The 23361-nt window shown below is 41.6% G+C and overlaps 1 protein-coding gene across 1 annotated transcript in view; it reads left to right on the top strand.

Moving 5' to 3' along the window:
• Positions 1–23361, top strand: part of glra3 (glycine receptor, alpha 3) — a 179238-nt gene that overhangs the window by 143846 nt on the left and 12031 nt on the right. Inside the window, exons 6-10 of the mRNA XM_052019901.1 lie at positions 9698–9835; positions 13901–14115; positions 19585–19725; positions 20188–20307; positions 20543–20545. Coding sequence (XP_051875861.1) covers positions 9698–9835; positions 13901–14115; positions 19585–19725; positions 20188–20307; positions 20543–20545 — 617 coding nt within the window. The remainder of the gene's footprint in view (positions 1–9697; positions 9836–13900; positions 14116–19584; positions 19726–20187; positions 20308–20542; positions 20546–23361) is intronic.

Genomic DNA, 23361 nt, shown 5'->3' with positions numbered 1-23361 from the left:
GATGAGAAATTGAGAATAAAATGATGTTTTAATTTGCAGAGAAGGGACAGAGTAGCAGCTACTGGAAGTATGAAGGTTGAGAAAATGCTGGCAATATACAGGTCAGGCTGTGGAGAGAGAAATAACTGAGCTAATGAATCAGAATCAGAATCAGGTTTATTATCACTGACTTACATATGTGTCGTGAAATTTGTTGTTTTGCGGCCACAGTAGTGCAAGGACATAATAATTACTATAAATTACTAAATAAATAAATAGTGCAAAAACGAAGGAATAACAAAGTCGTGTTCATGCGTTCATGGATCATTCAGAAATCTGATGGCGGAGGGGAAGAAGCTGTTCCTAAATCATTGAGTGTGGGTCTTCAGGCTCCTGTACCTCTTCCATGATGGTAGTAATGAGAAGGGGACATATCACAAATGGTGAGGGTCCTCAGTGATGGATGCCGCCTTCTTGAGGCACCGACTCTTGAAGATGTCCTCAGTGGCGGGGAGGGTTGTGCCCGTTATGGGGCTGACTGAGACTACAACCCTCTGCAGCCTCTTTCGATCCTGTGCATTGGAGTCTCCGTACCAGGCTGTGATGCAACCAGTCAGAATGCTCTCCACTGTACATCTGTAGAAATTTGCAAGATGCTAAAGATGGATGATGTTACTTTGGAAAAATTCAGCTCTGACACAAAGAGGAAAGGTTATATGAAATTCTTGAATTAATGGCATTGCTATACATCTTCTATTTTTGTATATCGTGTTGGTAAAATACATAGGTTTAGGTGGTAACATTAAGTAACAGCAGTGTACTGTGTAAATGGTACACACCACAACCACTGTGTGCCAGTGGTGGAGGGAATACATGTTTAGGGTGATGCACTGGGTACAAATCAAGTGGACAACTTTGTTCTGGATGGTATTGAACATTTTTGGGTGCTGTTAAAGCTGCACTCAACCAGGAAGGTGGAGAGTATTCCAGCAGACATGTGCCTTGTGTATGGCAAAAAGTCATTCTTAAGAGAATCTCTAGTCTCACACCTGCTCTTATAATACACATTTATGTGATCAGCCCATTAATGTCCTGGTCACTGATGAACCCCAGATATTGTTGATCGTGGATTCTATGCTGTTAATGCCATTGAATATCAAGGCTTTTGATGGAATCTTGTTGATGAGGGCTATTTCCTGGCAGCCGTGTGGCATAATTTTTACTCAGTCCATGCCTGAAGGGTGGCGAGTTATTGTTGAATCCAGCCATGTTCATTTGCTGCGGCGTTGTGAATGGAATTAAACATTGTGCAATCATCAGCAAGTACTTCACATCTGAAATGACGGAAAGAAGATCGTCAATGGTTGGGCCTTGAGGAATTCCTGCAGGGATGAGATAAAATAATTGACTACCATCAAGAACAACCACATGCCCTTGTGTTGAACATGTAATTTTCTCTGATCATCAGTGACTTCCATTTCACTGGGATCCATTGATGCCACACTTGGGCAACTGCTGCCTTAAGGTCAAGGACAGTCACTCTCTTCTCACTTCTGGAATTCAGATCTTTTGTTCTTGGTTTGTGAGAGTAAGTGTTGCTTGAAGGCACTGTCGTTGACACCTAGAGTCATAAAGCTGTACAGCATTGAAACAGGCCTTTCAACCCAACTTGTTTTGGTTTGGTTTTTTGGTTTTGGTTTATTATCGTCACTTGTACCGAAGTACAGTGAAAAACTTGTCTTGCATACCGATCGAACAGGTCAATTCATTACACAGTGCAGTTGCATTGGGTTAGTACAGAGTGTACTGATGTAGTACAGGTAAGAACAATAACAGTACAGAGTAAAGTGTCACAGATACAGAAAAAGTGCAGTGCAATAAGGTGCAAGGTAACAGCAAGGTAGGTTGTGAGGTCATAGTCCATCTCCTCGTATAAGGGAACCGTTCAATAGTTTTATCACAGTGGGATAGAAGCTGTCCTTAAGCCTGGTGGTACGTGCCCTCAGGCTCTTATATCTTCTACCTGATGAAAAAGGAGAGAAGAGAGAATGACCCAGATGGGTGGTTACTGGCTGCTTCACCAAGACAGCGAGAGGTAAAGACAAGAGTCCAAGGAAGGGAGGCTGGTGTCTGTGATGCGCTGGGCTGTGTCCACAACTCTCTGTAGTTTCTTGCGGTCCTGGGCAGAGCAGTTGCCGTACCAAGCCGTGATGCATCCAGATAGGATGCTTTCTATGGTACATCGACAAAAGTTGGTGAGAGTCAAAAGGGACAAACTGAATTTCTTCAGCCTGTTGAGGAAATGGACACTGGTGAGCTTTCCTGGCCGTGGCACCTACGTGATTTGACCAGGACAGGCTGTTGGTGATGTTCACTCCCAGGAACTTGAGGTTCTCAACCCTCTCGACCTCAGCACCATTGATGTAGACAGGTGCATGTACACTGCCCCCTTTCCTGAAGTCAATGACCAGCTCTTTTGTTAACATGGAGGGGAAGGTTGTTGTCATGACACCATTCCGCTAAGCTTTCTATCTCCTTCCTGAACTCTGACTCATCGCTGTTTGAGATACAGCCTACAATGGTGGTATCATCTGCAAACTTGTAGCTGGATTTCGAGCAGAATCTGGCCACACAGTCATGAGTGTATAGGGAGTAGAGTAGAGGGCTGAGGACGCAGCCTTGTGGGGCACCAGTGTTGGGAATAATCGTGCCAGAATTATTGCTGCCTGTCCTCACTGATTGCGGTCTATTGGTTAGAAAGTCAAGGATCCAGTTACAGAGGGAGGTGTTGAGTCCTAGGTCTTGGAGTTTGGTGACAAATTTGCTTGGGATTATTGTATTGAAGGCAGAGCTGTAGTCAATAAACAACTAATAAGTGTCTTTACTGTCCAGATGCTCCAGAGCTGAGTGTAGGGCCAGGGAGATGGAGTCCGCTGTAGACCTGTTTCAGCGATAGGCAAATTGCAGTGGGTCAAGATGGTCTGGTAGGCTGGAGTTGATGTGCGCCATGACCAGCCTCTCAAAGCACTTCATGATGGTGGATGTCAGAGCCACTGGTCAGTAGTCATTGAGGCATGTTACCTTGCTTTTCTTCGGTACCGGAATGATAGCTGAGATGCCTATCTTTATTAATCCCATTTTCCTGCATTTAGCCCAGATCCCTCTATTCCTTTCCTAACCATGTACTTCTCCAAATGCTTTTGTAAGTGCTGCGATTATACCCGCCTCTGCCACCTCCTCTGGCAGCTCGTTCTATTTACCCACCATCTCTATGTGAAACACCTGCCTCTCAGATCTCCTTTAAATCTTTCCCCTCTCACCTTAAACCCATGCCCTCTAATTTTGGACTCCCCTACCCTGGGAAAAAGACTGTGGCCATTCACTGTATCTATGCCCCTCATGATGTTATAAATCTCCTCAGCCTCCTACAACCCAACCTGGCCAGTCTCTCCTTATAACTCAAGCCCAGTGATGTTGGACCAATGATGCTCAGATCCAGGAATATGAATAAATAGACCGCTTAATCTGAATCAATGTACCAGCGGTGGATACGGAGTAGGTAAGGTAACCTCAGAATTTTGACTCCAGGAAATCTGAGATAAATCCAGAATCCACAGGTGAGGCAGTATCTGTGGAGAGGGGAGCAGAGTTAACGTTTCAGATTGCAGAGGGTTTTCTCAACACAAGCAGACAGTTTTGCGATAGCACAAGTGTAGCTGTTGTTGCAGAGAGAGGTCAAGAGTTTGCATGAGCTGATTTATGGCATTAAGCGCAGATCTCAGGATGTGATAAGAACAGTGGTTGAAAAGTTTGAATGTATCTTACTTAAGGGTGGATGTGAAATGTGAAGGGTGGAAATTCAGTCAAATTCCCTTTTGTATTCTCACAACTAATTTCTGGTATGTTTTCCTGTAATTAATAGCATCTGTCTTTCCAGCTTCCTCCACATCTCCCCTTTCTCCCCTCCTTTTAGTACTATAGCATTACTGGAGTCACTTCCACAGGTACCGCACTTAAGTGACCACTGTTCATATGGGACTCCTGACAGTGAGTACTTCCTAGTTACTTGACAGGAAAGGGAATTGCATCAAAACCCAAACTGCTCTCATCTGAAGTCTTTCAGTTATTAAACCATGTCTCTGGGCTGTCAGTAGCTGCTCTGAATGTTTAACGCTCTCTTACCATGGGGCTGTGTGTAGAATTTTAAATGGAAGTTTAAAGGCTTTATTTTAACTGGGTTAAAAGGTACAGACTAGTTGCATTCAAGCATGTTAAGCTTTCATATGCTAAAATTTCAGGTAGGGATTTGTGGACTGCAGATCTAATTACCGTTATCTCTTCTACACTTTAACCTTGGTCATGTCCTCTGCTTGGTCTTTGCCTCCTTTACCCTGGTTCCTCAAAAGCAAACAAGCATTGAGTTAATTCTGAGTTACCTTCAGTTGGTCAAGTAAACATTTTTTGTAAGGTGGTGAAATTGAATGGTTTCTGTACAGACATGTTAATGGGACAAAAAGCATTTTGTTCAAGGATGTTTCTCTGCAATGTTCAGTAGACATGAAGCCCAAGGAGTTGTGCACTGCAGGATCAGCCTTGCACCAGGGAGAGCCTTTCCTTTATGTTGGTTGCCACTGCAGAGTACATGCAGGAGATTAGTAAGTCTGAAATAAAAAGGTAAAATTCCACCTTCCTTGCAACAAGCTCCATCTTCCTTTTCTATCAGATTCCACCACCTGAAGCCCTTTGTTGCTTCCACCGATCACCTCCGAGCCTCTGTCGCTATCTCCACCCTTCCCTCCTCCAGCTGCCGATCAGCCCTCCTCACCTGCATCCACCTATCACCTGCCAGCTCTTGCTCCACCCCTTCCCCTCACCTCATTATGCTGGCTGTCTCCGCTCTATCTTTCAGTCCAGGTAAAGGGATGGTCCGAAGCATCGACTGTTCCTTCAGCATTTTGATCATTGCCTCAGCATCTGCAGTCTCTTGTATCTCGAGAAATGTATAACGTTCTGATTCAGGGTCTCGACCCAAAACGTCGACAATTACTTCCCGCCCACCCCAACCCCCCACAGAGGCTGCTTGACCCACTGGGTTCCTCCAATGGTTTTTTTGTATTAAACGTCAAATGCTTGGATACTCAACAAGTCAGGCAGCATCTTTGGAGAGAAAAGCAGAGTTAACATTTCAGGTCAATGGCTTTTCGTCAGAATGGATGTGAGAGAAGCAATTTTTATAAGTTGTAGAGAGGGAGAGGGGTGGATAAAATGAAAGGAATGTCTGTGATGGGGGAGATAAAGATAGTCCAGGTGACACAACTGCCTTCAATGCCTTCTAAGGGAGGAAACTGATCTGTCTGGAGAGTGTAAAATGAGGGCGATGAATGCAGGCAGTGTAGAGAGAGAAGGCGTGGAGGAACTATGAAATGTAGAATGCGCCAGTTGTTGCAACTCTGAAAGACGAATGCTGGAAATGCTCACTAGATCAGACAGCATCCGTGGAGAGAAAAAAACTGCAGAGATGTTGCAGAGAGTTGAATTTCTATCATAAATGGCCAATTTTGGCACAAATTGATACAAGAGCCTGAGGGAGAAGATGCAGGAGCCTGAGGGCACATACCACCAGGCTCAAAGACAGCTTCTATCCCATGGTGATAAGACTATTGAATGGTTTCCCTACACAATGAGATGGATTCTTGACCTCATAATCTACCTTGTTTGACCTTGCACCTTATTGTCTACCTGCAATGCACTTCCCTGTAGCTGTGACACTTTGCTCTGTACTCTGTTATTGTTTTTACCCTGTACTACCTCAATGCACTCTGTGCTAACTCAATGTATCTGCACTGTGTAATGAATTGACCTGTACGAGTGGTACGCAAGACAAGTTTTTCACTGTACCTCGGTACAAGTGACAATAATAAACCAATTCCAATACCAATACCAAATTGGAGAAGCTGGCAGATGTTTATGGCATCTGCAGGGTTTTGAATTTTAGTAAGTCGGAATCCACGTTGCAAGGGAGAGTGGCCTTGGCGTCGGAGGGGCTGTTGTGTCAATTGTTTGTTGACAGTCTCCTCTGTCATAGCAGACACCACTTGAGTCCTTTGCATTCTCGACCATCATCCCACTCTTGACCTTTCTCGACCTTCATCCCAGAGGCCCCAGCCTGCTCCGACTGACCTTCATGTCCCACTTCTTCCTTTGAACATTCTTTCACAAACATCCACAGTCATTAAACCTCATTTTACAGCTCAGGCACTTAGTCCACAGATTGGGAAAGCCACCCACACTTGCCTCATTAAAAATGTTGTGAAGAATTGATGTGTCAGTTCAGATACCCTGCAGTATTTACTGATTAGTTTGCCTTTTCCTCATTTTTCAAAGAATCTGCTTGATCTTTATTTTACGTCGATCTATGTCTATAACTAAAATGCTGCTGTTCAATTCCTTTACATTTCTATCATTTTCGTAAATTACTTCAACAATCCTCCCTGGCCTGTTCTCCACTAGTTATGTTCTTTTCTAGTTTTAAGTATTCAAGTCTCTTTCTTTTGACTTTATCAGTCAGCCTTTGAATATCTGCCTATACAATTATTTAGTGAGCTGCTTAAAGCTCAGATTTTTGATCTATTTGATCCATTGTTCATCAATTACTTTCATTTTTTTAAAGAAATTTTTCATGCGAATCTCTGAAATTCCTATTCACCTAAATTTTTTACTTGTCAGATGTGTAGAGAAATGTCCATCACATTCAGGTTTGCCGAGTGAAAGCATCAGAGAAAGTTATGGCATAGAGAGAGACCATTTGCTCTACCCTCAGCATGCTAGCCGGAAAGAACATGCTTTCTTGCTCAACTCACTCATCCAACTCTGGGTCCCTAGCCCTCTGTATTGAATCAGAGAGTATACAGCACAATAACAATCCTTTCAGTCCACTATGCCAACCACAAAGCACCCACTTACACTAATCCTACACTCAACCCATTTTATTCTCCCCGCCTTCCCTCAACTCTTGCCAGACTCTACCAGGGGCAAGTTTACAGTGGCTAATTAACCTACAAACCCACATGTCTTTGGGATGTGGGAGGAAACTGGAGCACCCGGAGGAAAGCCATGTGGTCACAGGGAGAACGTTCAAACTCCTCACAGACAGCACCAGAGGTCAGGATCGAACTGAGGTCACTGGAGCTGTGAGGTAGCAGCTCTACTAGCTGCGCCACTCTGTTGCCCTTCAGTCCATGTCCAAGTACATTTTTAAATTTGATGAGGATTGCTGCCTCCACCACCCTTTCAAGCAGTCCAATTAGCAAATCCCTGTGTTGGGTTGGTAGGGAACTGGATGTGCCGTTGGTAGGTTAACAGATTGGGCAAAATGGGAGAGGTGCCAAACAACTGGAAAGTGGCAAATACTTCACCCTTGTTCAAACAAGGTTGTAAGGAAATTCGTAGAAACTACAAATTGATTTTCACCATCCCCTTTAGAATATAGAAGATTAACGCACAGGAACAGGCCCTTCGGCCCACGGTGTTGTGCCGAACTAATTAAACTAGTAATTAAATGCCAAACTAAACTAATCCCTTCTGCCTACACAATATCCATTTCTCTCCATTCTCTGCACATTCATGTGCCTATCTCTAAGCCTCTATCATATCTGCCTCCACCACCACCCCCAGCAGCGCATTCCGGGCACCCACCACTCTCTGTGTAGAAGACTTGCCCCACACATCTCCTTTGAACATTCCCCCTCTCACCTTAAATGTGTGCTCTCTAGTGTTCGATATTTTGACCCTGGGAAAAGGATACCAGCTGTCTACTTTATCCATGTCTCTCATAATCTTATAAGCTTCTATCAATTTTCCCCTCCAACGACAGAGTGATCAGTCCTCAGCAGGAGCATTAGCTTTGTACCCCTATGCCCACACCTCAATGAATTCTGGGTCCAATGTGATGTCGAACTCTTCTTCTGGCGCCTCTTTAGCCAGGAATGTCAATCCAGCCCAGTGATCCATTTTCCCATCTACAGTATTCCTGATCCAGCTGGACCCAGCCCCTATCCCCCATCCAGCCTCTTACCCTCCCTTGATCTATTCATCATGAATTACTGATGTGACATTGATGTCCTTCCCTCACCCACTCCAACCTACCACCTTCTGAATGTGCAGCTCTTCACTAATGGCAAACCAATCCCGATTTTGTGTCAGATATGCAGACAAGGGGGGTGCTGTTGTGGTCTGGCGAACCTATCTCTACCTCGCTGAGGCCAAATGTCAGCTCTCAGACACATCCTCAGACATCCCTCTGGACCATGATCCCACCAGCCAACATCAGGCCATTGTTTCCTTGACCATCACGGATATAATTTGATTGGGAGCTCATCCCTCCATAGCCTTCAACATGGTGGTGACCCAGTCCTGCATTACCTGCTTCTACCTCCTACCCATGATCCTCAAGTAGGACTGTCCCGTAGACCTATTGTTCCAGCCTGCTCTTGCCCCACTGAATTTATTTCTCCTACCTTGATTCAATGCTGACTCCTCTGGTCCCATCCATTCCCACTTACATAGAACATAACAGCACAGTACAGGCCCTTCGACCCACAATGTTGTGCTGACATTTTATCCTGCTCTAAGATCTATCTAACCCTTCCCTCCTACATAGCCCTCCATTTTTCTATCATTCACGTATCTATCTAAGAGTCTCTTAAACGTCCATAACGTATCTGCCTCCACCACCTCTGCCGGCAGTGCGCTCCACGCACCCACCACTCTCTGTGTAAAAAACTTACTTCTGACATCTGTGAGACTTCTTATGCCCTCTTCCATTTTGACAGTTTCCATTTCCCTAGTTTCAAACAGCTCATCTTCATCATGGACGTTCCATCCCTTTACACCTCCATCCGACTCAGGGCTCACTGTTCCTTCCTTGTGAGGAGGCCCAATCAGTCCTCTTTCACCAACACACACATTTAATTGGCAGAACTTGTCCTTATTGCTAAACATTTCCTTTGATTGCACTCACTTTCTCCAGAATAAAGGTGTAGCTGTGGAAATTCAAATGGGTCCCAGCCACACCCATTTTTCTGGTGGATACAGTTCTTGTTCCAGATTTATTTAGGACCACCCCCTCAACTCTTTCTCCAATATATTGACAACTCCATTGGTGTCACGTCCTGCACCCATGTAGAACACGAAAAATTCATCCACCCTGCTCTCATGCTCACGTGATCTATCTCTGACCTTTTGGATCTCTGCATCTCTATCTCAGGAGTTGGACTACCTCACCACTCCAGTGACCCATGTTCAAACCTGACCTCTGGTGCTCTCCATGTGGAGTCTGTAACCATGTGATTTACCCCCAAATGCTCTGGTTTCCATCCGGATCCCAAAGATGTGCATGTTGGTAGGTTATTTGGCCACAGTAAATTGGCCCTAGTGTGTGGTAGAATCTGGGGAGAGCTGATGGGAATTTGAGGGGGATAGGTTGCAGGGAAAATCAGTGGGAAATGGGATTGTAATGAGCAGTGGACTTTATAGACCAAAATGGCCTCCTTTGGTGTCTTAGGAAAAAGTAAAATGATTGGGGCAATAATTTTCAGGACTAGAGCATAAGTGTGGGGTAAAGAGACTGACAGAATTGCTTTAGGAGGAGCTGGCATAGACTTGATATGCAGCGATGCTGGACTTGCTTTCACTAAATTTTCCCTCTTTCCTCCTTTAGTTGGCTACACAATGAATGATCTTATCTTTGAATGGCAAGAGAACGGGCCAGTGCAGGTTGCCGAAGGACTCACCTTACCACAGTTTCTCCTCAAAGAAGAGAAAGATTTACGATACTGCACAAAGCACTACAATACAGGTAAGGCCTTATCCTCACGAAGCAAACTAAAATGGGGAGAGTTGTGAAGGCTGGGTCATCGAATATCTTCAAGTCAGAGATTGAGTCAAGGTATGTGGAGAGAACAGGAAACTGATGTTAAGATCAATATCGGATTAATCAAGATCTTATTATTTGGCAGAACAGATGCTAGCCCTGATCCTGTTTCTAATGTGCCTTTAGTTTCTAGGCCAGCATCCCTCCCTCATCGAATAATTCATATCCATATTAGCAGAAAGGCTGTTGGAAAGCATTAAGGTGTATGGATGTAAGGAAATCAAAGTCAAGTTTATTGTCATTTGTACAAATACATGTGTGCACAATATACAGTAGTGTAGCGGTTAGTGTAATGTTATTACAGTGCCAGCAACCCGGGTTCAATTCCAGCCACTGTCCCTAAGGAGTTTATACATTCTCCCCATGACTGCATGGGTTTCCTCCCACATTCCAAAAACGTACGAGTTAGGAAGTTGTGGGCATGCTACGTTGGCGCCAGAAGCGTGGTGACACTTGCAGGCTGCCCCCAGAACATTCTACACAAAAGATGCATTTCACTGTGTGTTTTGATGTACATGTGATTGATGAAAATATCTTATCAATGAAAAACTTACTTGCAGCAGCATCACAGGCACATAGCATCATATAAGCAGCATTCACAAGAACAACATAAACTAAACATAAATTATACACAACTATTACAAGAAAGAACAGAATTCAACTGGAAAAAAGTCTATTTTAGAGCTAAGTGATCAAAGTGGTCATAGTGTTGCTAAACTGTAGTGATTAGGATTGTGCCGGTTGTTTCAAGAACCAAATGGTTGAAGGGAAATAGCTGTTCCGTAGAACATAGGACATTACAGCACAGTACAGGGCCTTCAGCCCACAATGTTGTGCCGACATTTTATCCTGTTCTAAGGTCTATCTAACCCTTCCCTCCCACATAGCCCTCCATTTTTCTATCATTCATATGCCTATCTGAGAGTCTCTTAAATGTCCATAATGTATCTGCCCCCACAACCTCTGCCGGCAGTGCACTCCACGCACCCACCACTCTCTGTGTAAAAAAAACAACTTACCTCTGACGTCCCCCCTATACCTTCCTCCAATCACCTTAAAATTAGGCCCCCTCGTGTTAGCCATTTTTGCTCTGGGAAAAAGTTTCTGACTGTCCACTCGATCTATGCCTCTTATCATCTTGTGCACCTCTATCAAGTCACCTCTCATCCTCCTTCTCTCCAAACAGAAAAGCCCTAGCTCGCTCAACTTATCCTCATAAGACATGCTCTCCAATCCAGGCAGCATCCTGGTAAATCTCCTCTGCATGCTTTCTAAAGCTTCCATATCCTATAATGAGGTGACCAGAACTGAACACAATATTCCAAGTGTGGTCTAACCAGAGTTTTATAGGGCTGCAAAATTACCTCATGGCTCTTGAACTCAATACCCCAACTAATGAAGGCCAATATACCATACGCCTTCGTAACAACCCTATCAACCTGCAAGGCAACCTTGAGGTATCTATGGATGTGGACCCCAAGATCCCTCTGTTCCCCCACACTGCTAAGAATCCTACCATTAACCTTGTATTCTGCCTTCAAATTCAATCTTCCAAAGTGTATCACTTCACACTTTTCCGGGTTGAACTCCATCTGCCACTTCTCAGCCCAGCTCTGAATCCTATCAATATCCTGTTGTAACCTACACCAACCTTCTACACTATACACATCACCACCAATCTTTGTGCCATCTGCAAACTTACGAACCCACCCTTCCACATCCTCATTCAAGTCCTTTATAAAAGTCACAAAGAGCAGGGGTCCCAGAACAGATCCCCGTGGAACACCCACCGACTTCTAGGCAGAAAATGCTCCATCTACAATCACCCACTTCTAAAGGATCAAGTTAGAAAGAAGCTGTTGGGATTCCTTTCAGGAAGCTTGTCTTCAAGTGAAAGATCGTACAAATCCGGTATTCTCATTTCTACCCCCCCCACCCCCCAAAAAATATTTTAATGCTGAGAGCCAACTACGTACGTCAAAACCATAGTTGATAGATTTTCGTTCGGCAAGGCTGTTGATAGAATTGAATAACTTGAAGAGCTGAATGGCCTACTGTTGTCTCTCTATTCCAAAATGGAGTTCAGGAGTTAAGTGCAGTTCCTCAGAATGTTTGGAACTGTGCAGTGGAGTTTGGGGCTATGTTTATAAACTTGAGAAAACTGCTATTTGTAGTTTAAAAGACCTTGCTCTGCATGTTAAATTATCTAGGGAAACCTTTTACTGCAGCCAGGCTCGGTTTAAATCAAGTTTATGGGTACGCAAATTTTAAGTCACAAAATATGCATTCCGTTAAATCCTTGGTGAGCACAAATTTACACAGAATAATTTCAAGTGTGTACCATTACAAGTAGCAACATCCAGCAATAACCTTGTTATCTGGGAATTTCTGAATAATGTATAAGGCTGTTACCAATAAATCCAGCATTTCACATTTCATTTTAGCCACCAGTATAGTAAGTCTCTGTGGCATCACAATTTTCATTGTGGGTTGTTTAAATAGCTCATTAAAATATACATTGTCACCAACTGAAAAAACACTGACAATGAGATATCTATTTCTCAGCCAGCCTACGTTTGTTAACTTTATGGCTTCCTTTGGACAAATAATGTGGCGACAAATAATGAGATGCATTTTCTGATCCTCTGATTTTCTCTCCTTCCTCTTTACCTGTGAATCTGGCTCATGCTGTACTTTGGGTTTATTGGCAATAGCTTGCATTACTGGATTGTCTAGGTACACCTCTAGACTACTAATTCAGAAACCTGGGCAAGTAGTCCTGACACACATGAGTTCAGTTCCCATTGTGATAACAAAGGTTTTACTAATACTATTGATATTTGAAGAGCAGTTAGGAAATGGATCATTAATGCAGGTTCTTCTCCAAGTCACATACTATCCTGACTTGGAAATATATAGTTGTTGGATTAAATCCTGGAACTCCTGACCCAAAAGCATTGTGGATTCACCAGATGAATTACAATACTCCAAAATGTCAGCTCACCACCACCTACACAAGGGCAGTTAAAGATGAGTGATAATTGCTGAACTTGCTTGTGGCAACCATATCTAGAAAAATGAATAACAAAATATTACTGGTAGCATATAATTAAATGTTTCTCTCTCACATGTTATTGTCATACTAGTGGAAGATGATGCTTGTTTCTAACACCATTATGGCTTCAAATTGTTGGATTGATTGGTTCATAGGTTCTTCTAAGAAAGGGTCAATAGTATTGGAACATAGAAACCTAGAAAATAGAAGCCGAGTCAGCAATTTGGCCCTTTGAACCTACTCCTTTCAAGGTGACCATAGTTAATTGTCCAAATTCAATACCATCTTCCGACTTTCTCCCCATTTCCTTTGATCCCTCTAACCCAAATAACCATATCTAATTCCTTCTTGAGTATAGTTAATAATTTGGCTTCAACTGCTTTCCATGGTAGAGAATTCCACAGATTTGCCTGTCTCTGGGTGAAGACATTTCTCCTCATCTCTGTCCAACATGGCTGACCCCTGACCTTTACACTATGACTGCTGATCCTGGACTCCCCTGCCATCGGGAACATCCTTCCTCCATCAAGTCTGTCCAGTTCTATGAGATTCCCACTCTTTACATTGAGTATACACCTCATTGACCCAATCCCTCTTCACGCTTCATGCTGACTCCTGCTTCTATGTTTCTATCAATTGACTAATCTTTGTACATCAATTAAGTATGAGAGCAACCTTTCATATGTTGTTTGGTTAAAATAAAAAGTGCTTCATCAGTGGACTATGATTGTGTTTATATGTAGTGAATTTTGAGCTCCCCTTCTATTAACACTGAAGCATCTAGTTATACCTTAGTATGCATACACAGATAATGGTTCAAAGGAAATTAGCCTTTGCACTATAATGTGCAATGATAGCTCAAACATTTGAAAGTCCACATGCAGAGGGTCTAATACACATCCCTCTTCCTTGTGTCCTTCTTTTAACTCTTGCAGGAAAATTCACGTGTATTGAAGTGCGATTCCATCTTGAGAGACAAATGGGTTATTATCTAATTCAGATGTACATTCCCAGTCTTCTGATCGTAATTCTCTCCTGGGTGTCATTTTGGATAAATATGGATGCAGCCCCTGCAAGAGTAGCCCTGGGCATTACGACAGTGCTCACAATGACCACACAAAGCTCTGGATCTCGAGCTTCACTCCCAAAGGTAAGAGGCTGAATTATTTTCATGGAGTTAACTAATGTCAACTCCAAAATGAATACGTGTAAATAGTAAGCAATTAACAATTTATTCACTTTTGTTACCCACTGAGCAAAAATATTCATAAAGGTAAGAGGAGCAATGAAGATTAAGGCTGGATTTGATGTACTTGGAAGGGAGAGGCTGAGGGAAACCAGAATGAGGTATACAAAATGATGAGGGGCATAGATAGATAGCAAGAAACGTTTAACTGTAGCGGAGGCATCTAAAAGTAGACGGCTTAGATTAGGTTAAAAGGCAGGAAGTTTAGAGGGGATCTGAGGAAGAATCTGTTTCATCCAGGGGGTGGTTGGAATCTGGAACGCACTGTCTGTGGGTAGAGGAGGCAAAGACACTCACAGTATTTAGGAAGTATCCAGAGGAGTGCTTGAATCGCCGAGACATAGAAGGCTACGAAGCAAGTCCTGGTAAATGAGATTAGTACAGATAGGTACTTAATGGTCAGGAAAGAACCACCTCTGTGCTATTACATTTTATGATTCTTTGATTTCTGAACACTATGATTATTTGATTTCCGAACACTATGATTATTTGATTTCCTTGTTACTATTTTCACATTTCCATAAGTATTCACCTGAACAAATCTAAATGTGATTTTACAAGGCTTTCATCCTTAGAGTGAGCTTCACTAGCTGCAAGTAATTGGACCCCAGCACTGGCTGCTGTTTAAGCTCCATGTAGGGAATAGTGCATTGCTGAATTAGCTCATTCTTTCCAAAAGTGAGCCAGTCTCCAACAATCCATTTCACCAATTAGCACAAAGTTCCTATCATTACATTTGAAGAGAATATCAACGTCATCCAATTCTATCAATTCAAGTAATTACATAGCGTATAAATTTGTTTTAATAGCTTGTTCCCAATGCACTCTCAAGATTCTTACTGCTTCAGCATGACTCCCTTCTCTAACAATAACCTTTGGGGTTCAAAATATAGGCATTTAAGCCTGATCCTATTATTATAAAATTATAATATCTTACAACACAAAATGGGCCTACAAGACCCATTATGCTGGACTAGAATTTTAAAGGAGATATTATTAGTCCCATCTCGTCGATTTTTCCCATGATCTTTTTAATTATGTCTGCACACATATTCTATTTTTGAATTCAGCATTAAACATTTCCATGGATATCTGGATTCTTTAGATGTGTTGTGCCTCCAGGTCAAGTAATCAATTGTGTCATTCCATATTCCTAGAAGCCCCTTGTCTATTATTTTACATGGAGTATTAATTTATTTGATATTAATACCACTGTTAAAATAGTGAAGGAAGGGTCCTTAGTGGAGGTCCAAAAAGACATAGGTTTAGGCATACATCACTTAACTGCTTCAGACAGTATCGAAAGTAATCAAATAGATGATGGAACAGTGGCCTCAGTGGCCTTACAAGAATGCAAGAAGGCAAGAGTCATACAGAGCTGTTTAAATCATGTCAGGAGTAATGTTATCAGTCCAAGCACCATTTGTTAGGAAGGATATATTGTCTCCAGAGGGATTGCTGTACAGAATGATACATAGATAAGGAAAAATAGGGCTGTACTCCCTAAAATTTAGGTCTGTTTAGAAAGACATTCGAAGCATTCATGACAAGGACTGGATGCAGTTTAAAAATTAGGAACTGGCCTTTCAAGGCAATTTCTCCATGGAAAATGTGGAAGAATTTTGGAATTGTCTTCCATAGCATTTGGTGGAAGATCAATTGTTAATTTCAAATCTACAGTTGATAGATTTATACTGAGGGATATGAGGCAAGGGCTATTTTTGCAATTAAATCATAAATGAAACATAATCCCACTGAGTGGCAAACAGACATGAAGGGTCCAATGATTTGTTTTGCTCCAGTGCCCTTATGTTCCTCTGGAGGTATTCCAGGTGTATACCCAATATTGTACAACATAATTTCTAATCCATTTTGTTTGAAAAATGCAAGGAGATCGGAAATGGCATAACCTTTCTCTTCTAGCTTTGCTTCCATTGGAACCTGACCAGTTGGAATAAGTGTATAAAATGCAACTGTACAAAAACTGGTTAGGGAAAGAATTTATTTTCCAACATAATGTTTATCAGCTTAATAAAGAATGTAAATTAATGTTTAAAAATGACCTTGAACTCTGTCAAAACAGCAGGCAAATCATTTGTCCAATGGCAATTAAAAGAAAGCTTTGATGGAAAACTGTAGAGATTGGTTCTGAGCTTTTTTTCAAGAATCAGGAATCGGAAAGGAGGGAGAAACCCAGGAAAATTACAATCACTGGGGAATTGGTGCTGAGCAAACTGTTGGAGCTGTGGGCTGGCAAGTCTCCAAGTTTGGATGGATTCATTCTATAGTCTAAAAGAAGTGGCTAGTACAACAGTTGATGTATTGATTCTAAATTTCCAAAGTTCCCTAGATGCAGAAAAGATTCCACTAAATTGGAAAATAGCAAATGTAACTCCTTCATTCAAAAATGAAGATAGAAAGAGGCCAAATAGCTTAACACCCATCATAGGGAAAATGCTAGGAGTTATTATTAAAGATATTATAGCAGGAAACATAGGAAACTTGAAGGTAATTGGGCAAAGTCAACATGCACCTTGTGAAAGGGAAACCATATTTGACCAGCTTATCGGAGTTATTTCAAAAAGTAATGCGTGCTGTTAATAAAACGGAACTATTGGATGTGCTGTAGTTGGATTTCCACAAGCCATTTGATAAGGTGCTACATCAAAGGTTATTGCAGAAAATAAAAGCTAATGGTACAGGTGGTAACAGATTGGCAAGGACAAAATATTGGTTTGGCTAATGGAAAACAGTGTTGGTATAATTGGATCTTAGTCTGGCTGGCAAAATAATGGTGTGCCACAGGGATCAGTACTGAGGCCTTTTTACAACTCATATGAATGATTTAGATGAATGAACCAAAGGTATGCTCCTATCTTTGTCAATGGCAAAGGAAAGTAAGTTGGAAAGGGAGGCTTTGGAGGGATATTGATTGGTTAAGTGAGTGGGCAAAGATGTGACATATTGAGTATAATGTAGAAAAATGTAAAAATATCCAGTTATCAGGACAAACAAAAAAGAAGCCTACCATCTAAGTACTTAGACATTGCATGGATCTGAGATACATAGAGATCTGGATGACCTGGTGCATGATTTGCAGAAGCAACTAGAGCAAGTAATTAGGAAAGCTAAAACAATTTTATTATTTATTGCTAAGGGAAGTTAATACAAAAGTAGGCACATTTTACCTCAGTTATACAGGACATTGGTGAGATCACGACTGGAGTGCCTCATACAGTATTGGCCTCCAGGATGTGTGGAAAGAGGTTGAGAGAAGGCTTGGTAGACTAGACTGAAGTATGAGCGGGTAAATTATGAGGAAAGCTTGGATAGGATAGGCTTTTATCCACTGAAGTTGAAAAGAGTGAGTGTAAACTTAATTGAAGCACAGAAGATTTCAATGGGTCTTGACAGGTGGTTGTGGAGATGATGTTTTTGCTTGTGGGAGAATCTAGAACTAGGGACATGGTTTGGAAAAAGAGGCCACTCATTTAAGTCAAGAGTTGCAAAATTTTTCTTTCAAAACGTCATGAGTCTTTGGAACACTCTTCCTCCAAGGGCAATGGAAGGAAGGGGGAGATAAATATTTGATATGCTGAAGGGTAAAAGGTTACCGGCACAAACAGGAGTGCAGAATTGAGGTAACAATCAGATCAACAATATGAAGTAACAGGTGGCATGGGGCACTCCTCCACACCCCACACTTCACTACCTTAGGTACAGGTAGACAGGGTGGTGAAGAAAGCATTTGGCACATTTGCCTTCATCAGTCAGGACTTTGACTACACAAGTTGGGATGTCATGTACAAGCCACTGGTGAGACCACACTTGGAGGATTGTGTGCAGTTCTGGTTGCCCAGCTAGGATGATGCCATTAAGCTGGAAAGGGTGCATAAAAGATTCACAAGGATGTTACCAGGGCTGGGGGGACTTGAGTTATAAGAAGATGCTGGATAGGCTGGGACTTTTTTCTCTGGAGCCTAGGAGGTTGAGGGATAACCTTATAGAAGTGTGTAAAATCATGAGGGGAATAGATAAGGTGAATGGACACAGTCTTTGTCCCATGGTAGAGCAGTCTAAAACTAGAGAACGTAGATTTAAATTGAACATAAAACATAGAACAGAACAGGCCCTTCGGCCCACAATGTTGTGCCGACATAGCTGATCCCTTCTACCTGCAGAAATCCCATATCCCTCCATTATCCTCTCATTCACACGCCCATCCAAGCCCCTTTTAAAAGCCCCCAATGAATTTGCCTCCACGACCCTATCAGGCAACGCGTTCTAGACATCCACCACTCTCTGAGTAAAAAACGTGCCCCTGACGTCCATTCTGAACCTACCCGCGCTCACCTCAAATGCATGCCCTCTAGTACTGGATCGCTCAATAATGGGAAAAAGATATTGCTCGTCTACCCTATCTGTGCCCCTCATTTTACACACTTCCAACAGATCACCCCTCAGCCTCCGCTGCTCCAGGGAAAAGAGCCCAAGTTTGTCCAGCCTTTCCTGATAGCACATGTCCTCTAATCCAGGCAGCAACTGAGTAAACCTTGAGAGGGGAAAGATTTAAAAGGGACTTGAGGGGCAACTTTTTCACTGAGAGGGCCATCTGTATATGGAACGAGCTGCCAGAGGAAGCTATAGAGGCAGGTAAAATTACAATGTTTGAAAGGCATTTGAATAGAAAAGGCTTAGAGGGATAGGGTCAAATGCAAGTAAGTGCAACTAGTTCAAATAGAGCATTTCAGTTGCCATGGATGAGTTGGCCCAAACACTGCAGTAATATTGGAAGCAGGGATATCAGTTTACACAGAGAAAGCCCCATAAAGAGCAATGATGTAATGACCAGGACCTTCAGAACAGAAGGCACAGCCACCAATGGTGGATGGATTAAAACTGGGGACACACAAGGAGCCAGAATTGCAGAAGTGCAGAGATCTTGAAAGATATTCAAGCTGGAGGAACCTGCTGTAGTGTGTCAGTTTCTTCTTGTAAATTAACTGTGGACTATTACGTAGCAAAGAGCATCAAGGGAACATGTCTTTATTGTGGTAGTCATCTGCCCAGATGAACTGAAATATAATACATACAACATTGCAATTATTAGTCTTTTGACACAGCTTCCTGAGCTAATAATGACAGCATCGACCTTAAAATAACAGTTATACATAATAGCTAATGTACATGCTGCAAAATTATGTAAATATAACACCACATAAATCAGTCATATCAAAAACATTTTCATAATTTAAGAACAAATTTGAGATATTTAATGGTTTTTGCAACATTTTCAGTTCTCTTGTACAACTCCATGGAGTTTAATTCTCAGCATGCATGCAAGATGCTAACATTTCCTTCTGCTCACTGCAGGTGTCCTATGTTAAGGCGATTGATATCTGGATGGCAGTTTGCCTGCTGTTTGTGTTTTCTGCCCTTCTGGAGTACGCAGCTGTTAATTTTGTGTCAAGACAACACAAAGAGCTACTACGGCTTCAGAGAAGGAAACGGAAGGTTAGCAACAGTCTTTTTAACTCGAATCTGGATAAGCCCCTCAGTTCTGTCATGTACCATGACCTCAATTGCCCAGTACTGCTGCAGTAAACTCTCCAGCAGCGACTCTCCAACACATTACAACTTGTGATACCCCAGCCCCATAAGTTTGGACCTCTTGCCTTGCCTGTTGCATTTTTAATTGTGGTCTCTCCTGGGAATCCATTTCAAATGCATGTTACAATGTGACATGTACAGAAGCAACTCAGGGGACAGCATATTACAAACATTGGTGAAAAGTCTCATATTTAACGCCCATAACTGAATGACTTTTGTCACAAGTAATGTTCACTCATGTGCAGATTTAGCAGGAATGTCTTTTTAAGATTGTAGAGGTCAGTGAAGCCCCAGTGGCTAGACATGTTCATTACCTTAATAAATAACTTCTTGTTTCTCTTATTTGCTCATCCCTTTTGACGAAAGAATGTTGAGGGGGTGCTTGATGGAAATGAAAACATAGAAACGGTGCGACGTAGCAATGGCTTGAGAAACAGCGAACCAATTTACGGGACTCTGGCACAAATCTACAGTTCAAATTTCAGGGTAAAATGACGAGCAGCTGTCCCATTTGTCATGTGATTTAAAAAGTCATAACTAAAGAAGTTTCCTTTCGTTGAACCTCTTGTCTGTACCAATAGGAACTGTCACCCTTTGTAGTCTGTTTACCGTTCATTTGTGGTAAAATGTGGTCCCATTTCAAGGTACCTATCTTGTTGAAATACCAATCTAGCTAGGTTTTTAGTAATCACTGCCCCAACTCCCAATCCCCCCAAAAAAGCAAGTTTTACGCTTATATGAATAAAAAATGCATCTACCAATTCCTACTGAAGCAGATATGAATGTGTCACCTTGCAGAATAATGAACCACAAGAAAAATTATGAACCAAAATTGATGGAAATGGATAGAGGGTGACCAATATCAGTAAGAGGCAAAGTTTAATATCTCCACGTTCAATGTATCCATAAAGAACATGTGTAATTTTTAGTTTTTAAGACAAAGAAATGAAAATTGCTCACCCTACTTTCAGGGAGTATTCAGGGAGTATTTGGGGATTTATTCAGCAAACGATGCAATGAAGACTTATACTTCAATAGTGCTATTCAAGACCTTGCGCCATCCCAAAGTATTTGTCAGCAAGTAAAGTACTTTTGAATTCTTAACACTGCAAGTAAGGTTGGAAACCCAGATGTCAGTTTGCATACAGAAAGCCCCATGAATAGCAACGTGTTAGACCTCTTGGAATAACTCTTAATCTTCTTCAAGATGAAGCAATGGGATCTTATACATTGACTTTAGTAGAAAGAGCTTCAATTTTACATTCCTTCAAATGTCTGAAATAGAAAAATGCTCCTTTTGATGAGTTAAAGTTAATGGGATCTTGAAAAAAAGGAAAGCAAAACTTGCTGTTCCAAAGAGAAGACCAAGCAATAAGTTATTGTCCATGTTGAAACCCAAGTAAAATATTATGGAAAGACTACAGATACTGGAATCTGGAGCAAAAAACAAACTGCTGGATGAATTCAGCAGGTCGAGCAGCATCTGTGGAGGAAACGGGATGGTTGATGTTTCAGGACATAAATTTCAGGATTTACGTCAGGATATTCCTGACATAAATCTTGATGTCGGGTCTCAACTTGAAATGCTGACCATCCCTTTGCCTCGACGGGTACTGTTTGACCCACTGAGTTCCTCCAGCTGTTAGTAAAATACTGTGGAAGTTGGAACTCTGAAATAAAAGCAGACAGTGTGGGAACTCCCAGCAGGTCAGGGTGCACCTGTGGAGTGAGAAGATCAGAGTTGACGTCCAGCACCTTTATTGGCTTTGACTTCAGATTTCCTACATTCACAGTAATTTATAGGAAGGTTGTTGAGTAGGCACAGTACAGATATCTCCTAGGTGCTAATCAAATTGCTGATGTCATTGGAGGGCTTTGTAGGTCCTGTGAAGCAATAAAAACAGAAAATGTTGGTGAGACCATGGCTCCAATCGTAAGCTCCATTGGAGCGGAGGAGTACCAGACTAGACTGTTACAGACATAAGTTTAAACCTCATCAATGCAGTTGTGGAATTTAGTTAACTAAATAATGTGTATTTTTAAATGATAATGATCACAAAACTACTCATTTATCCATCAGAGTAGGAAATCTGCTGTCCCTACTAGTCCAGTGTACATATGACCCCAAACCCATTGCTATGTAGTTGACTCTTAACTGCTGCCTGAAATGGCCAAGCAAGTTGTATTGTTACAGCAGAGGTTCACTCCCATCTACCAAGGGCATCTGGGGATAGGTAATGAATGTTAACCTTACCCACATCCTCTATAAAACCTCCACAAAACCAGGGAAGATGTGTGGAAATGAATTGTTTCTGAAGCTTGCTATTTTCCTGATGAAGTCATATAAATCTGGGAGGGGAAAGTAAAAATAAAGGAAATATAAATTGCATTTGTGATAATCCCATACATGAAATTCAAGCCCTAATTATTTAGGAGACTGTTATCCACATGCTTCATGAATAAATTTATATTTATTGACTTCTATTGCTTAAGATAAAAGTAATTATCCGAAGAATGAGAAGTGTACCGAAAGGAATATCACACTTGCACTTTTGAAAACAGCACAAGGATGATGGTAGATAGTGGTAGGTAGATTTCAGTAATAATATATAATGAGAAATGTATATTCAACAGATATAAAAAGATAACTGTCACCAGATTTGGATGGATAATGTTCAAAAAATTGATAATATATTGCTGTGCAGACTAACATTACAGTTGATCGTCAAGTCTATATGTCCTATAAACTGGCATTTGTGATAATTTTAAAATCCTTAAGAGGCTTAATCAGTTGGATTTTACTTATTGAAAACAAGTGATTAGGAAACTAGTTAAAATGTGTCACATAACTGAAGGAACGTTATAAAGGCTTTGTAAGTGGGTACAGGTGGTTGTTTTTTCACAAGCCTGGTTTTTGTATCCTGCAAGAGTTATTAAATGTATACAGAAACTGTGCCAACAATGAGTGTTATTGCAGCAGCAATTGCTTCCATTCGGTGGTCTAGAACAGCAAATGTTTAATAAAACTTTCCAAATCAATTTATCTAGGGGATCTTTACCTTTTCAAATGAAAGTTGTGTTAACTAACTACTGCATATGTTGTGAACAGATGGTAGTTTTGTTCTCTCAGAGCAAATGACTGATTAGATATTTGACAATGCAATAATTTTCTTCTATTTAAGTTAGCCCTGGGCAAGCCACTTCTTACACTTTTGACAGCGTGACTATCTGGAATATGTTTTGTTTACGGTATACTCTTATGCTGCAGAGATGAAATTCAAGTGTGCTCCACCATTCAAAAAGACTATTACTGGTCTGACTGTATCCTCAAAGCTGTATTCCCCCCTACTTAACTTAACCTTATGAAGGATCTATCTCCCTCTGCCTTAAACATATTTAAAGAATCTGAATCCCCCATCCTTTGAGGAAGAAAGTTCCAAAAACTCACAATCCTCTGAAAGAAAAAAACACCTCACCCAGTTTTAATTTTTTAAACAAATAACTCCTGGTTCTAGGTTCTCCCACAAGGGGAAACATCTT

The sequence above is a fragment of the Pristis pectinata genome, chromosome 7, assembly GCF_009764475.1.
Source record: "Pristis pectinata isolate sPriPec2 chromosome 7, sPriPec2.1.pri, whole genome shotgun sequence".
NCBI classification, from domain to species: Eukaryota; Metazoa; Chordata; class Chondrichthyes; order Rhinopristiformes; family Pristidae; genus Pristis; species Pristis pectinata.
This window is presented reverse-complemented; position numbering and strand designations above follow the sequence as displayed.